The 17,740-nt window shown below is 35.0% G+C and overlaps 1 protein-coding gene across 1 annotated transcript; it reads right to left on the bottom strand.

The window, feature by feature from the left end:
* Nucleotides 1–3,987: 3,987 nt before the first annotated feature.
* On the bottom strand, nucleotides 3,988–17,436 carry LOC142221315 (uncharacterized). The gene is made up of 8 exons (XM_075290992.1): nucleotides 17,382–17,436; nucleotides 13,946–14,373; nucleotides 13,161–13,882; nucleotides 12,634–13,085; nucleotides 5,645–5,918; nucleotides 5,428–5,578; nucleotides 4,605–5,338; nucleotides 3,988–4,548 (listed from the first exon to the last, which is right to left on the bottom strand). The coding sequence occupies exons 1-8, from the start codon at nucleotides 17,390–17,392 to the stop codon at nucleotides 4,075–4,077; spliced, it is 3,246 nt and encodes a 1,081-aa protein (XP_075147107.1). The 5' UTR covers nucleotides 17,393–17,436; the 3' UTR covers nucleotides 3,988–4,074.
* Nucleotides 17,437–17,740: the final 304 nt, after the last annotated feature.

The following is a 17,740-nucleotide window of genomic DNA, read 5'->3' as shown; positions in this document are numbered from 1 at the left end:
AAAATTTAAAAATTTTGAGAAAATTTTTCGTAAGAAAGAAAATGTTGGCAAATTTTTATAGAAAAACAAAATTTCAAAATTTTTCTTTTTTAATACTTGAAGCCAGAAATAATTTGTTCTTGATATTACTGTAAAAATAATAAGTTTTTTTGTGAAATTCTGTTTTGTGGTAAAAGTTTGAATTTTTCAAAGAAATTCAAAGAACAATGTTTGTAATACCCTTTTTCCAAACGTTTTTTGCGTTTAAATGATCATTATTTCATAAGGCAAGTAGTTATACCGTATAAAAAAACTTCAGTGAAAAGTATACTCTAAGTTATAGCTATATTACCTACTAAAAAATAAAACAATACTTGATTTAAATGAAACATTAATATAAGAAATCATGAAGTAAAAAAATTGTGTAGTAAAAGTATATAAAAATTAGATTTCAGTTTTTATTGTCGAAATTTAATTTAACTTAATTTTTGATTTGATTTTCGACTTTTTATACCCTAAACCACATAGTGGTCAGGGTATAATAAGTTTGATCTGCCAAAAAATGTGCCTACCAGAAATATTGATTTTAGACCCCATAAAATATATACCGATCGACTCAGAATCATCTCCTGAGTCGATCTAGCGCTTGGTGTCCGTCCGTCCGTCTGTCCATGTATTTGTTGTTCACAGGATTCCGGTCGCAATTATTAACCGATTTTGATGAAATTTGGTACAGGGAGTTTTTTGGGCACAAGGACGAACGCTATTGAATTTGAAATCGGGTCAAATTTAGATATAGCTCCCATATATATGTATCGCCCGATTTCGACAAATGGGGTCATGTTGCGCTTTTTTTCAAACGGATCTTCACCAAATTTGGCAAAAGGTAATCTTTTTCACTGCCCTTCAAGTCTGCAAAATTTCATCCAAATCGGTTCAAAAGGTAATCTTTTTCACTGCCCTTCAAGTCTGCAAAATTTCATCCAAATCGGTTCAGATTTAGATATAGCTCTCATATATATGTATCGCCCGATTTTCCCAAATTTGGCAACAAAACCCTAATTTATCAACCCATCTTACTCAAAGTTGGCTAAATGTAATCTTCTATAGCACTAACTATATGTGCAAAAAATCATCGAAATCTGTTCAGATTTAGCTACAGCTCCCATATATATGTACCGCCCGATTTGTCTAAATTCGGCGATAAAACCCTTATTTATCTACCGATCTTACTTAAAGTTAGCTAAATGTTATCTTCTACAGCACTAACTATATGTGCAAAAAATCATCGAAATCGGTTGAGATTTAGCTATAGCTCCCATATATATGTACCGCCCGTTTTTTCTAAATTTGGCCATAAAACCCTTATTTATCAACCGATCTTACTCAAGGTTGGCTAAATGTAATCTTCTATAGCACTAAATATATGTGCAAAAAATCATCGAAATCGGTTCAGATTTAGATATAGCTCCCATATATATGTATAGCCCGATTTTCCCAAATTTGGCCAGTGAACCCTTATTTATTAACCGATCTTACTCAAAGTTGGCTAGATCCAGTCCCCTATAGTACTAACGGTATGTGAAAAATTTCATCGAAATCGGTTCAGATGTAGATATAGCTCCCATATATGGTTCTCCCAATTTTGAAAAATTCGCCCCTAATAACCTTATGTTTGACCATACAGGCCTCTTTTCTTAAACGATCTCACTCAAATCGTGGACAAGCTAACCTTTTGTAGCTTTATTCAAACCCTCAAAATATTATGCAAATTGGTTCAGATTTAGATATAGCTTCCATATATATGCATCGCTCCATTTTCCCAAATTTGGCCATAGTACTCTTATATATTAATCAATGTTACTCAAATTTCAAATTTTGATGTAAAGGGTGATTTGTTAAAAGCTTGATAACTTTTTTTAAAAAAAAAAGACGCATAAAATTTGCAAAATCTCATCGGTTCTTTATTTGAAACGTTAGATTGGTCCATGACATTTACTTTTTGAAGATAATTTCATTTAAATGTTGACCGCGGCTGCGTCTTAGGTGGTCCATTCGGAAAGTCCAATTTTGGGCAACTTTTTCGAGCATTTCGGCCGGAATAGCCCGAATTTCTTCGGAAATGTTGTCTTCCAAATCTGGAATAGTTGCTGGCTTATTTCTGTAGACTTTAGACTTGACGTAGCCCCACAAAAAATAGTCTAAAGGCGTCAAATCGCATGATCTTGGTGGCCAACTTACCGGTCCATTTCTTGAGATGAATTGTTCTCCGAAGTTTTCCCTCAAAATGGCCATAGAATCGCGAGCTGTGTGGCATGTAGCGCCATCTTGTTGAAACCACATGTCAACCAAGTTCAGTTCTTCCATTTTTGGCAACAAAAAGTTTGTTAGCATCGAACGATAGCGATCGCCATTCACCGTAACGTTGCGTCCAACAGCATCTTTGAAAAAATACGGTCCAATGATTCCACCAGCGTACAAACCACACCAAACAGTGCATTTTTCGGGATGCATGGGCAGTTCTTGAACGGCTTCTGGTTGCTCTTCACTCCAAATGCGGCAATTTTGCTTATTTACGTAGCCATTCAACCAGAAATGAGCCTCATCGCTGAACAAAATTTGTCGATAAAAAAGCGGATTTTCTGCCAACTTTTCTAGGGCCCATTCACTGAAAATTCGACGTTGTGGCAGATCGTTCGGCTATTCATGATGAAATGTCAAAGCATACTGAGCATCTTTCTCTTTGACACCATGTCTGAAATCCCACGTGATCTGTCAAATACTAATGCATGAAAATCCTAACCTCAAAAGAATCACCCTTTACTAGCCGATCGTATTTATACGTACTTGTAGCTCTTACATAAGAATATTGCTCGATTTTTAAAAATTTGTATTTATTACCTACACTAATTGAACGATTTTCTCTTTTTTAATAATGGGCTCAATATTAGTGGCATACTAACTCCGTAGGTGCAATATTAACACAGCTAGAGGTAGGGGAAATTCACTATATGTAGGGTTTTTCTAATATTTAGCGTCTTGTAGGGACGTAGGGCCACAATGTAGGACATTTTCACTCAACACAATTTGTAATAATTTTTATATTTTGGTGGCTCTAGAGGAGGAAATTAGAAGCCGGCAAGGCTTGATCTTTAACAATGTGTGTAATAACAGTTACCACTCGTGCCAAAAAAAAATCTAATAAAATTTGAAGATTACCACAAATTACCACAAATCTATCAAACAAATATTTCTGTATAAATTTTTGTCAAAACTTTATTCCTTTAGAAAATGTTGTCAACATTTATTTCTATAGAAAATTTTGTCAAAATTGTATTTCTATAGAATTTTTTTTTTCAAAATATTATTTCTACAAAAAAAAATTTCTCAAAGTTTTATTTCTATGGAACTTTTTCTCAAAATTTTATTTCTATAGAATTTATTGTCAAAATTGTATTTCTATAGAAAAATTTCTCACAAAAATTTGTTTATAGAAACTTTTTTCCAAAATTTTATTTTTATAGAGATTTAACAAAACAGATTACTAATTTGGGTAGAAGTCTACCAACTGTGGCAACCGTGGTGGTAATACAAATTTATATTCTAAATTATATACGTTGCATATTCATGTTTTAAGATAATAAAGTACTTAGAACCTTTTTTGTTTTGTAAATTTTTTTAAATTTAACGAAAAATATTGTAGGGAAAATTGTATGGGAAAGTAGGGAACTTTGTTTGTCCTTGTAAGGTAAACCGAACATTTTCCCTGGCAACATTGACTATGAGCTATAGTCAGATTGACACAAAGCACCCATAGACATATACCCCTTAATTTTCTTAAATATGCAACTGCGGTTTATCTCCCAGACCTGTATCAATGTTACCCCACAAATGTTTATGATTACTAATTCAGTAAGGGTGGTTTAAGGTATGATATAGTCGGCCCCACCCGACTTTCTACTTTGCTTACTTGTTTGTTAATATAATTAATTTTAAAATTTTCGGTGATTTTTATCCGGTTAAAATAATTTTTATTTCATACTCTTATAAAACAATATCATATTTTTGAAGAAGAAAAAAAATGCATTTCAATATTTAGTACAGTTGATCTTTCTCATAGAGTTCATCCCATACTAAAAAATCTTTCTTTTCCGGTTGGGTTTTTATTTCTAGTGTCTCATCCAAATTTAAGACTTCAAAAGGATCCGATTGTTGTAATGGCTTCCAATTAATACTGCTAGCTCCATCATCATCTAATTCAATGTTCTGAATATTAGTCTGCGAACTTTTAGCAAAATTTACGAAAATCTTTATCATTCTTCTTATTGTTTTATATTCCATTGAATTTTTATCCAATTTCCAGGAATATATGGCATACCACAAATAGGAAATATCATCAGCATGGGCCACACCTTTTTTCACATCAGTTCCACAAAATCTTTTACGATGATGATTAAATGTGGGCGAATCATAGGCAAAACGGAATAAATATGTGGGTCCTCGGGCTGTGGCCAAACGTGATAGAACGGACCGATGAACGGCATGCCAGAATAATTTGATACCATAATACTGGAAAGATAAATTATATCTAGAATTCATTGCCTGAAAATCATATCAATACTCACGTGTATAATATCATCCAAAGAACATTCACTGGGCTGCTTTTCTCCAAAATGTGTCTGCACAAGTTTTTTGGCCATTTGAAGATTTGTGCTTTTATCATTTTTTGCTCTTATTTCGTAAGGTAAAACTCTCTCGGGATCAAGCGTAAGAGCTTTCAATATCAATGGGAGCATTTTCAATTTAGGATACATAAGTAAACCCTCATCAGATGTACCACTGAATATTATGGGTATATCATTGGTCCAAGCAGTTTCTAAAGCGTTTCTAGGATCACAAGATAAAACACAATGGTCCGAGTCATATGGTTCTATACAGGGACCAAAGGCAAATGAGGCACCATTGAGTCTATCCTCATCGTTGAGAACATTGTGCACTACCAATTTCTCAGGTTCAATCGATCGCAGATACTCGATGACCAAAGAATCAATATTTTCACCTTTATAGCCATGTTCTTGGGCCAAACGAAAAGCATAATCTTTGGGTGGGGTAATACTCCAGGAATTTAACATTGTTCCAGACATACAAATAGCCTTGTGGAACAGATTCTTGGTTTGTGGTGTGGCCGTTAGGAAATGAGTTGAAGCTGCCCCAGCACTTTCACCAAAAAGTGTTATATTATTGGGGTCTCCATTGAAATGCTGAATATAACTGTTAACCCATTTCAATGCCAATATCTGATCTTTAAGACCTGCATTGCCAGGCACTTGTACTGCTGGATCTTCAACACTAAGAAAACCTAAAATAAACAACAATGATTAGAACAATTTCATATCTGTAATCTTAAAGATAGCACCTAAAATAGAGATAAGCGATATGGAAACTTACCCAATGAACATAATCGATAATTGAGGGTAACCATAATTACATCTTCACTCATAAAATAATCGGGACTATAGAAGTTCCTGGTGGCCTCACCAAATAGGAAACTTCCTCCATATAGCCAAACCATAACAGGCAAAGGTGTAGCCGACTGTAGCTAATATCGAAGAGGAGTATCAAAACAAAAAGCTCTAATAATTTCGAAAAAAAAAGAAAACAGTACCTTTTTAGCATAAACATTCAAATACAAACAATCTTCGGATCCTTCAACAACTCCAGTTAAGGGATTTTTTTGTATGGGTTTGATATTGAAGTTGGTGCAATCTCTTACTCCCGACCAGGGCTTGGCTTCCAGGGGTTCTCGGAATCTTAGCTCCCCCACAGGTGGTTGACCATAGGGTATACCTTCAAAACTATAGTAGTCATCATCGTATATGGATTTCCTTAGGACACCTTTTACCTGGCCCACTGGTAGGGTTATTACTTCATGTTTTAAACTAAAAAAAATGAATTTAACTCAGTCATATTTCGTGTTTGGAATACAAAGACTTACTCCTCACTCATATCGATCTTTATGGTTGGACATCGGCCACTATACTAACCTACTCGCGACAAACATCTTTGAACGACGAGCTTTCACTATACAGTTTTTGTGTGTTTGTACCCCTTATCTGTTTCGAGTAGTAAATTCATTTTATTCACCGATAGCGATTATGTTTCTCTTAAAAACAAATGAGAACAATTGAAAAGTTGGGCTAAGCCAACTGTGATTTACCTTACAAAAACTCCAGGGATTTTTTAGGGTTCTATTAAAGGAATATTTTGAGATTAATTTTAAGAAATTTTTTTATTTATCTTAAAAAAATAATATTTCCAAAAGAGGTATTAGATTATACATCAATGGTAGAAACAGCTTCCTAATAAATGTGCTATTGAAATTGAACCAGCGATACAAAATGTAATTAAACTTTTCATTATAATTTTTCAACTATGAATGAAAATTATCATTGTTTTAATGAAAGTGTTCGTTGACTCTATTTTAATAAAATTTTCTTTGTGTCTGCGAGGTATAGACGCAAGAGAATGGAATATGATCGCCTCCTAGAGCAAAATGTTATTTTTGGGTGGGGAGAAAAACAAAGTTTTTGCAGCAAAATTGTTGTTTTATCGCTAACCATAAAATGGGTGTCAAAATCAGAGGCCTAATGTCTGATAACATAACATGATTGTGACTAACATGTTACATGTTTACCGTTCAAAAATAACATTTTGCTTTAAGTGGTAATCATATTCCTTCTCTGGGTAGTACTCAACACACCTCACCTTAATGATGAGTTTTCGGACATTGTACCGGGATAATTAACCACAGAGATTCTTGAAATTTGCTGAATCAGCTTCGAAAAGGTACTTTTTTAAGCCAAAAGGTATTTTCTTCATTTTGGTAAAGGCATTTGTGCTTATGAAAGAGATCCGCCATGATAAAATTATTAGCATGTCCGCTTGCCAGAGAGATTTTTATGCTTTTACTGGGCTATGCTGCATTTCAAAAATTCCTCATGTCCTTCAATGTGTTCCTCAAGTTATAATCTCAAAAAGACCTACTCTAGGAACGAATACCTTTTTATACCCTCCACCATAGATGGTGACGGGGGTATAATAAGTTTGTCATTCCGTTTGAAACACATCGAAATATCGATTTCCGACTATATAAAGTAGATATATTCTTGATCAGGGAGAAATTCTAAGATGATATAACGATGCCCGTCTGTCTGTCTGTCTGTCTGTATTATCACGCTACAGTCTTCAATAATGAAGCAATCGTGCTGAAATTTTGCACTAACTCGTCTTTTGTCTGCAGGCAAGTCAAGTTCGAAGATGGGCTATCTCGGTCCAGGTTTTGATATAGTCCCCATATAAACCGACCTCCCGATTTGGGGTCTTTGGCTTATAGAAATCGTAGTTCTTATCCAATTTGCCTGAAATTTGAAATCTAGAGGTATTTTATGACCAAAAATGGTGAGTATCGGTCCATGTTATGGTATAGCCCCCATATAGACCGATCTCCCGATTTTACCTCTTGGGCTTATAGAAACCACAGTTTTTAACCAATTTACCTGAAATTGGAAATCTAGAGGTATTGTAGGACCACAAATATGTGTGCCAAAAATTGTGAGTATCGGTCCATATTTTGGGATAGGCCCCATATAGACCGATCTCCCGATTTTACTTCTTGGGCTTATAGAAACCGCAGTTTTTATTCAATTTACCTGAAATTGGAAATCAAGAGGTATTGTAGGACCACAAATATGTGTGCCAAAAATTGTTGGTATCGGTCCATGTTTTGGTATGGTCCCCATATAAAACGACCTCCCGATTTGGGGTCTTGGGCTTATAGAAACCGTAGTTTTTATCCAATTTGTCTGAAATTGGAAATCTAGGGGTATTTTAGGACCATAAAGAGGTGTGCCGAAAATGGTGAGTATCGGTCCATATTTTGGTATAACCTCCATATATACCGATTTCCCGATTTTACTTCTTGGTCTTCTAGAATCCGAAGTTTTTATCCTATTTGCCTGAAATTGTAAATATTCTGGTATTTTAGGCTCACAAAAACGTGTATCGGATTAAGTTTTTATCGGTCCATTTGGTAATGCCTCTATATAGACCGACTTCACTTCTTGAGGGTGTAGAAGGCGCACTGATCATGAAAATTGCTTGAAACTCAATGTAAAATTTTCAGATTTTACTTCTACAGATTTAAGATTTCAAATCAAGACGTTATATTATAATTTTCTTGCACACGTACAAGAGATGTTAGTTATTCCTCTAAAACTCAAACAAAAAGGGTTCTTATAAATCCAGAATCTGATATAGTCCTCATAGGTGAAATCATTAAATTTATCTTCGGGAAGTGTCCTCAAGTCCTCAAGCCCTCCTGAAATTTCAAAGAAACCCTAATATTTGGTTCATGGTGGTGGGTATTTAAGATTCGGCCCGGCCGAACTTAGTGCTGTATATACTTGTTGCTTCTTTCCATTGTACAAAAAACATAGTAATATCAAATTTCAAGAAGGCTGGAACCGAAATCTTATATTATCGTTTGGACTAGCGTTCACATTTAAATTTATGAACATATAGAGGGTTGCACAAGCTACGACTGGCCTCTTTCGGGCAAGTAAAGTAACTCCTTGCCTCTTTCCAATATAACTTTTTGAGTCTTGAGCCGTTGAGCCCTTACACTTTTTGGAACTTCAATGGCTTTAGCCCAAGTTAATTTTTCATTTGTTTTGCATCCGTTCTTGCGATATGTTCAGCTCACGAGCAAGTTTCTATCACAGCGTCATAGATTTCGATCAAAATCTTTGGATCATTTCAGGTGTCCTTTCTAGTTTTTCGTCAACTTTTTGAAAGCGGTACCCTGATACTGGCGGTGTTACACAGTACGAGAAGCAAAATATTTATTCACACTTAACTGTAGGAGGGCTCTAACAAAAGCGACCTGTGGTTTTCCAGCCAAATGTGAAATATTTTATTTCTGAAAGAAATAGATCAAAATGTTTTTGAAAGTTTGTAAACAAGAAAATGAACTGCTACTGGCATAAATAAGTTAGTTGTGTTACTAAATGTGTCATAGCGACCAGTACTTGTGTAGGCTTAGGGTTGGGTAACATGTAATCAATTTCGCCTCAGTGGAGCTCGGATAAAAATTAACTAAAAACAAGTAAGGAAAGTCTAAAGTCGGGCGGGGTCCACTTTGTAGATCTAAATTTTCGATACCATATCACATCCGTCAAATGTGTTGGGGGCTATATATAGTTAAGGGATTGTCCCAAATACATTCATTTAAATATCACTCGATCTGGACAGAATTTGATAGACTTCTACAAAATCTATAGACTCAAAATTTAAGTCGGCTAATGCACTAGGGTGGAACACAATTTTATTAAAAAACATGTAAGGAAATTCTAAATCGGGTGGGGCCGACTATATTATACCCTGCACCACTTTGTAGATCTAAATTTTCGATACCATATCACATCCGCCAAATGTGTTGGGGGCTATATGTAAAGGTTTGTCCCAAATACATACATTTATATATCACTCGATCTGAACAGAATTTGATAGACTTCTACAAAATCTATAGACTCAAAATTTAAGTTGGCTAATGCACTAGGGTGGAACACAATTTTAGTAAAAAAAAAATATGGGAAACATTTAAATCTGAAGCAATTTTAAGGAAACTTCGCAAAAGTTTATTTATGATTTATCGCTCGATATATATGTATTAGAAGTTTAGGAAAATTAGAGTCATTTTTACAACTTTTCGACTAAGCAGTGGCGATTTTACAAGGAAAATGTTGGTATTTTTAACATTTTTGTCGAAATCAGAAAAACATATATATGGGAGCTATATCTAAATCTGAACCGATTTCAACCAAATTTGGCACGCATAGCTACAATGCTAATTCTGTGCAAAATTTCAACTAAATCAGAGCAAAAAATTGGCCTCTGTGGTCATATGAGTGTAAATCGGACGAAAGCTATATATGGGAGCAATATCTAAATCTGAACCGATTTCAACCAAATTTGGCAAGCATAGCTACAATGCTAATTCTACTCCCTGTACAAAATTTCAATTAAATCGGAGTAAAATATTGACCACTGTGGTCATATGAGTGTAAATCGGGCGAAGGATATTTATGGGAGCTATATCTATATCTGAACCGATTTCAATAAAATTTGGCACACTTGACTACACTACTAATTGTACCCCTAGTGCAAAATTTCAACCAAATTGGGGTAAAACTCTGGCTTCTGGGACCGTATTAGTCCATATCGGGCGAAAGATATATATGGGAGCTATATCTAAATCTGAACCGATTTCAATAAAATTTGGCACACTTGACTATAGTACTAATTGTTCTTCTTGTGCAAAATTTTAAGTAAATTAGGGTAAAAGTCTGGCTTCTGGGGCCATATAAGTCCATATCGGGCGAAATATATATACAGTCGAAGCTCGGTTTAACGAACGATATATTGTCAGGCCCTTTCGTTATTTAGAAAAATTCGTTAAATCGAACGGGAATATTAAATGTTAACTTTTATTGAAAATCTTAGTTTTTTTACCAGATGAGTAAAAATTCATAATCATTTCAAAAAATTAAAGCACAGAGACACTTAAAAAACAATACTTAAAATAATCCTGATGAACTTCATATATCTAGGTTAGGTTAGATTGAAAATAGGATCCAAGATTCGCTGTCGTATGGGGGCCTATATACACCCATGTCATAATTTGTGTTCTCTAACTTCTTAGACGAATTGCCTAATTTGTTTCCAGTGCCCGGCTTCAAGAATGGCCAGGCATAGGTAGTGTTCATGGTAACATCTTCCTAAAACGTCTTACATACACCACTACTCCGCTGCTCCTGTCGGCATAGATGTACTCTCAACGCTAGATGCCGTTTCGACTGAGCACCAAAAAAGTTTTTCAGCGGTAGTTTATCCCTCTCACTAATGATGTTAACATTCCTGTGTATTTCATAGTTTATCTTCTTTTCCTTGTTATTGAGCTAAATATAGAATCGGGTAGCACTTATTATTAAGAGAAAAATTCACCACCTGTCCAACTGGCAATCCTACGAAATATTGCCACTAACGGACCTATTACAGGACTAGTATCAGTGCTCGAGTTTGTCGTAGTTTTTAAATTTTCATATAATTTATTGATTTCTATACTCTCTTTATTTTAATTTTTTTTTTTTTTTTTTGATCTAGACATTTACCTATTGGCCAACATAGTCCAAAAGTTTTTCTATCTGATGCAATTTGGATGATCAAAATAATACCGGTACTTAAGGGTTTGTCCCAGACAGGTTCATGAGGACCTGTCTAGTCCTACTAAGTTCTGCCAGGTCATGTAGTTTGGAATGAGTCCAATCCGTGGCCTGCAGTGTAAATTTATCCCCGTCAATGACAAACTCGTGTTGAAGTGACCGGTCCCTTCCATACGTTTCGGCCAGAACTGGGACTGGTCTATTCAAACCAGGAAGTGGTCCTGTACCGGTTCTGTAGTAGATCCATTTCCCGTAGCGAAGCTTCGCCACTCTATCTAACCTAACTTTACCAGCTACCCGGCCATTGAATATGTGTTTTCAAACATTTTAATGGAATCTAAATATCTTGGGAATGCCGTACTTTGTGGGCATTTCCTAAGGACTTAAGCCATTCTCACAATCGTCAAATATTGCTTATTTTTTGTTGTTTATTTTCTTAAGATGAAAAGCCTTTTCGTTAAATCGAACGTAAATTTTGTTCAATTGTTCGTTATTTAGAATACTCAATGTTAAGAATTTTGACGTTCGTTAAATTGGATTTTCGCTAAATGGGATATTCGTTAAACAGAGCTTCGACTGTATATGGGAGCTATATCTAAATCTGAACCGATTTCTTCCAAAATCAATAGGGTTCTATTCTGAGCCAAAACACATACTTGTGATAAATTTGAAGTCGATTGGACTAAAACTGCGACCTAGACTTTGATTACAAAAATGTGTTCATCGACTCAGGAGCCCACCCTGAGCATTTTTGCCAAAGGCACCATGTGTCTATCTCGTCTCCTTCTGGGTGTTGCAAACATATGCACTAACTTATAATACCCTGTTCCACAGTGTGGCGCAGGGTATAAATAGTAGGTGGATAGACGAACGGGCAGATGGACGTTCTATATAAGTGTGCCGAACGCCACACTTAGGTAACATAGGGTAACACATACCATAGTCAGTTTCGACTGACTGAATTTCGGATAAAAATTGAGTAACACAAGTAGGTAGATATACGGACAGAGGCATATTTTTCCGATAGTCATATATGTCAACGAAATGTGCAATTAAAATTGAGCCAATGAAACGAATTCGTAAATATAATGACATTTTCCATAAGTATGACGCATTTTCCATAAAACAACGAAATGTTTCTTACACTTAACGAAAATTTTCATTTTCTTAATGAAAGTGTTCTTAGCATCAATGAACAAATTAATACAATTGATTTTTAACATTTCAGTTTAGAGTTAGTTCGAAGGGCTGTTATTGTCAAAAATTGTGGATTGAGAACCGAACATTGTAGATTTTCTCCTCTCGCACATAAATAAACGATTGTTTTGCAATTTTCTCAAAAACACAGAAACATCCAACTCTTTATTTTTCTCAATACAAATCTTTATTCAATATTTTAAAAGCTTCATCTCTGGCACAACATTTCTCATATTCAGGCTGAGGTATACTTTTGGTCCACTCATAATTGATATTCAGGACCTGCGGCACTGTACCTGCCTTAATTGGTTCCCAATAGGCAGGCTGCAATATGGGATTATTGGGATCCGATGTCCTGGCAAATGTATATAAAGTCTCAATCATTTGCTCAATACAACGATATTCTGGGGTTTTGGTGTCCGTTTTATAGGTGTCCGGTAAAACGAATATGTAGCCCAATTCATCACAATGACCCACTCCCTTGGCTCCAAGACCCATAAATCGATTGCGATAGAAATTAAATGTGGGCGAGTCAAAATCGAAACGATAAACATAGGTGGGAGCAGTAGCATATTTTGCACGAGATTGTATCAGACGATGTTGTTCGTGATACATACTGTAGGACTCAACCTATCATGGATATAAAAAGGCAGAGGATTAATTAAAGGTAATTTCATACAATTCTCTATAGGGTATAGAACCTACCTCTACGCCACATTCATAGTTAGCGGCACACAGTTCCTTGTCTCCATAGTGAATTTCTTTTATCTTATTGGCCAATTCTTGTATTATTTCTTGGTCATCTAACCTCCGGAGAGAGGTAGGTACCATAAGCTTGGGCACCTTTTTGAACATCTCAAACATTTTGTCATTGCCTTTTAGAATTTGAAGTAGCATCAAAGACTCGCTCGAGTTCGAACCCATCAGCACCGGGATGCTATTACTCCAAGCATTTATTTGGGCCAAAACGAAATCCTTGGCTATAACGATGTCATCCTGAACTGGCCATACGGGAAAGATATTATTGCTTGGGTACAACATTTTCTCCTCCCCAGTGAGTACGTCAAAATTGACGAGTTTATTAGCATCGACATTGGTGAGAAACTCGCAAAGGGCTTTTTGATCATCTTCGCTTCCTTCGAAGCCCAAAGTTTTGGCCAAACGATATTCGAACCTTAAGGTGAAATGAAAGTCCATGCTGTAGCCAGCCAATAAAATGGCTTTGTGAAAGAGGCCTTTGCATAAAGGACTTTGCATTAGCATGTGAGTTGTTTGGCTCCCAGAACTGTGACCAAATAATGTTATATTATCGGGATCTCCGTTGAAGCTCTTGCAATTATCCCGAATCCATTTTAAAGCCAAAATGATATCAAGAAAGCCACAGTTATCGGCAACATTCGAAGGTTTTTCCTTGAAATGGGCAAAACCTAATAGGGGGATTTGTTTTAGTGATCTATAAAGGAAACACAAAACTTGAGCGAAAAACTTACCAAACATTCCCAATCGATAACCTATGGTTATGAAAACCACATCTTTCATCATAAAATAATCGGGGGCCCATGCTCGCCGTGTAGCATCGCCCGTATTGAAGCCACCACCATGAATATAAACCATAACAGGAACCAGAGGTCTTGGATTTAATTGTCTTACACTTATATTTAGATATAGGCAATCTTCAGATCCTTCAATTTTTTTAATACGACGATTCCATTGCAGGCATTTATTTGGCGATTTGGTACAATCTTTAATCAAAGGCCAAGGATATACTGGTACGGGAGCTCTAAAACGTTTCTCACCTACCGGTGGCTGGGCATAAGGAATACCATCGAAATAGTAAAATTTATATCCGTACATATTCTCCGCCAATTTGCCACGCACTTTACCGCAAGTGGTTTGGATTATAGGATTTTCCATGGAACTTTTGTATAAAAAAAAAAAATGACCAAACGAAAAATAAATGAAGCATATGTTAGGGATGCCATATAAATATCACAAATAAAGCATTTCAAAAGGGATGAACTAACTAATTAAACAAAAAATATTGAAAATAAAATTTAAATAAAAAAATACATATTATTAAAATTTTATTACGAGCTTATTGGACATGAAGATTAAGAGAATTAAATGGGATGACTTATAAATATTACAAATAAATCATTTTAAAGGGGATGAACTAACTAATTAAACTGCAAATATTAAAAATAAAAATTAAATTACATACGATATTATTAAAATTTTAATACGAGCTTATTGGACATGAAGATTAAGAAATCAGTATTATTAAGTTATTGAAAATAAAATGCCAAATACGAATCTCCACAAGCCTTACTATACACCTGTTTCATCGATGGCCGAGTTTAATTTCCATAGTCTTTAGTGTGGATATGGCGGGGTGAGATGATTCAATTTGGGTCCTTTTATGTCAATTTCCGCAATTTGTGATCCAGAAGTAGTGCAAACTTGGATCATATCCAATGAATTTTTACATGAACTTGTCATACGAGGGAACTACTCCCTTTTTTGGATCCTTTGCATTGCTTTAGAAGTTGCGCCTTGGAAGTTAATTTGAGTGAAGAAATTTGAAAAAAAAAAATTTCCATCAATTTCACTTTTTATTTTTATGATCGTAATATGACATCAAGGCATATCATTGCAACTACTTCTCGAGAATTTTTTTTATTGTTATGAATAGAAAAAATGAAGAACGATGGTTGAAATCTCACGAACAGTTAATTTTTTTTTATCAAATTTTTATTTAATTTTTTTTAATAATTAACCGTTTTTATTTTATTAATTTCGGCACATGTTTTTGTAAAAATATATATGTTTTCATTTAGACTGAACAGAAAATTGATATTCCCAAATTAATTTCCATGGAAGCGACAAATTCAACTGCCACATGTATACAAATCCCCGCGGGGGTAAATTTTTGACATATTTAATTGTCCAAAATTTAATATTTCACTTTAAACAGTGAATTAGCGTATTTAAAAAAAAAAAATAATAACTTCAACGGAATCGGAAAAAATTGCGGGAGAACACGAAAGGTTTGTGAAACAACTTCCATTTTTTTTCTTATGGAAATTACATACGAGAATTAACAGGTTGGCTGATAAGTCTGGGTCTGAGATGGTGTTGCTAGTATTAAATGCATACTATTTTTATATAGTACCTACCTTCAAATGATTCGTGTCAAAATTTGACGTCTGTAAGTCAATTAGTTTGTTAGATAGAGCGTCTTTTGTGAAGCAACTTTTGTTATTGTAAAAAAAATGGAAAAAAAGGAATTTTGATAAAATACTGTTTTCTGAAGGGAAAAAATACGTTGGAAGCAAAAACTTGGTTTGATAATGAGTTTCCGGACTCTGCCCCAGGGAAATCCACAATAATTGATTGGTATGCAAAACTCAATCGTGGTGAAATGAGCACGGAGGACGGTGAACGCAGTGGACGCCCGAAAGAGGTGGTTACCGACGAAAACATAAAAAAAAATCCACAAAATGATTTTAAATGACCGTGAAATGAAGTTGATCGAGATAGCAGAGACCTTAAAGATATCAAAGGAGCGTGTTGGTCATATCATTCATCAATATTTGGATATGCGGAAGCTCTGTACAAAATGGGTGCCGCGCGAGCTCACATTTGACAAAAAACTACAACGTGTTGATGATTCTGAGCGGTGTTTGCAGCTGTTAACTCGTAATACACCAAGTTTTTCCGCCGATATGTGACAATGGATGAAACATGGCTCCACCACTACACTCCTGAGTCCAATCGACAGTCGGCTGAGTGGACAGCGACCGGTGAACCGTCTCCGAAGCGTGGAAAGACTCAAAAGTCCGCTGGCAAAGTAAAGGCTTCTGTTTTTTGGGATGCGCATGGAATAATTTTTATCGATTAACTTGAGAAGTGACTATCGATTATCAACAGTGACTATTATATGGCGTTATTGTTATATTGGAGCGTTTGAAAGTCGAAATCGCGGCAAAACGGCCCCATATGAAGAAGAAAAAAGTGATGTTCCACCAAGACAACGTACCGTGCCACACGTCATTGAGAACGATGGCAAAAATTCATGAATTGGGCTTCGAATTGCTACCCACCGTATTCTCCAGATCTTGCCTCCAGCGACTTTTTCTTGTTCGCAGACCTCAAAACGATGCTCCCAGGGGAAAAAAATTGGCTGCAATGAAGAGGTGATCGCCGAAACTGAGGCCTATTTTAAGGCGAAACCGAAGGAGTACTAACAAAATGGTATCAAAAAATTTGAAGGTCGTTATAATCATTGTATCGCTCTTGAAGGGAACTATGTTGAATAATAAAAACGAATTTTGACAAAAAAAAATGTGTTTTTCTTTGTTAGACCGGGGACTTATCAACCAACCTGTTATACCTTTCAAATTGACCCATTTTTCACCCCTACTTTTCATTAATAATTTTTTTTGAACATAGTGATTTGTTTTATACAAGAAAAAGTATTCCTGTATTCAATCTAAACTGGTTTAATAAATTTTTTATAAATTGAAAAAGTAGAATTAATCTAAGAAAATTCAAAATGAAATATGCATAGTTTCCACATTGATTCGCTACAGCATATGTACAAATTTTAGTGCTTTAGTAAGGAAATATGATACAATTTTAAGTTATTTTGAATTGAATTGACCTCCAAAAATAATACAGACTATTTAAAAAAATATATTGAAGTTTTCAGCTCACTTAGACTATTCAGTCCATGTAGGGCAAATCTTTCATAAATTTGACTTAACTTTTTTCGAAGTGGGGTTGATATATTTTTTAGCTCTATCTCTCGATTATTTTTATTTTTTTATTTTATAAAATTGTTGTCTCCTAATTTTTTTTTTTCTTTAATTCTTTCTGTAATACATATTTTCTAATATTTTCTTTAGATCTCTTGGAATAACTTACCCCGTTGCCATTTCAATTACTAAAAAAAATAAAGAACCTTAATCAAGCGACTTCGTATTAAGACTAAAAGCTCCCGTTTAATAGACCGATAAGTTGACGCTAGATTTAGGTGCATGAAATTTATCAACACCAATTTTAAAACTTTTGATAAGATTAGCATATTCACACAAGAAAACATTTATGTTTGCAGTTTAATATCAACATCAATCATTATCAATTGATGTAATACACAAATGAGGCCTGTGTCAAAATTAGTTAGGTGTAATCTTCATATTCCATCCACCATGGGTTTGAAGCATCAGGTTCTTAAAGTACTAAAGGAATTTATCATCTTAGTTCAGTTCAGCGCAAGGGAAATC

This window comes from Haematobia irritans, chromosome 1 (genome assembly GCF_050003625.1).
Source record: "Haematobia irritans isolate KBUSLIRL chromosome 1, ASM5000362v1, whole genome shotgun sequence".
Lineage (NCBI taxonomy): Eukaryota > Metazoa > Arthropoda > Insecta > Diptera > Muscidae > Haematobia > Haematobia irritans.
The sequence above is the reverse complement of the archived record's forward strand: the minus strand, read 5'-3'. Positions and strand labels throughout refer to the sequence as shown.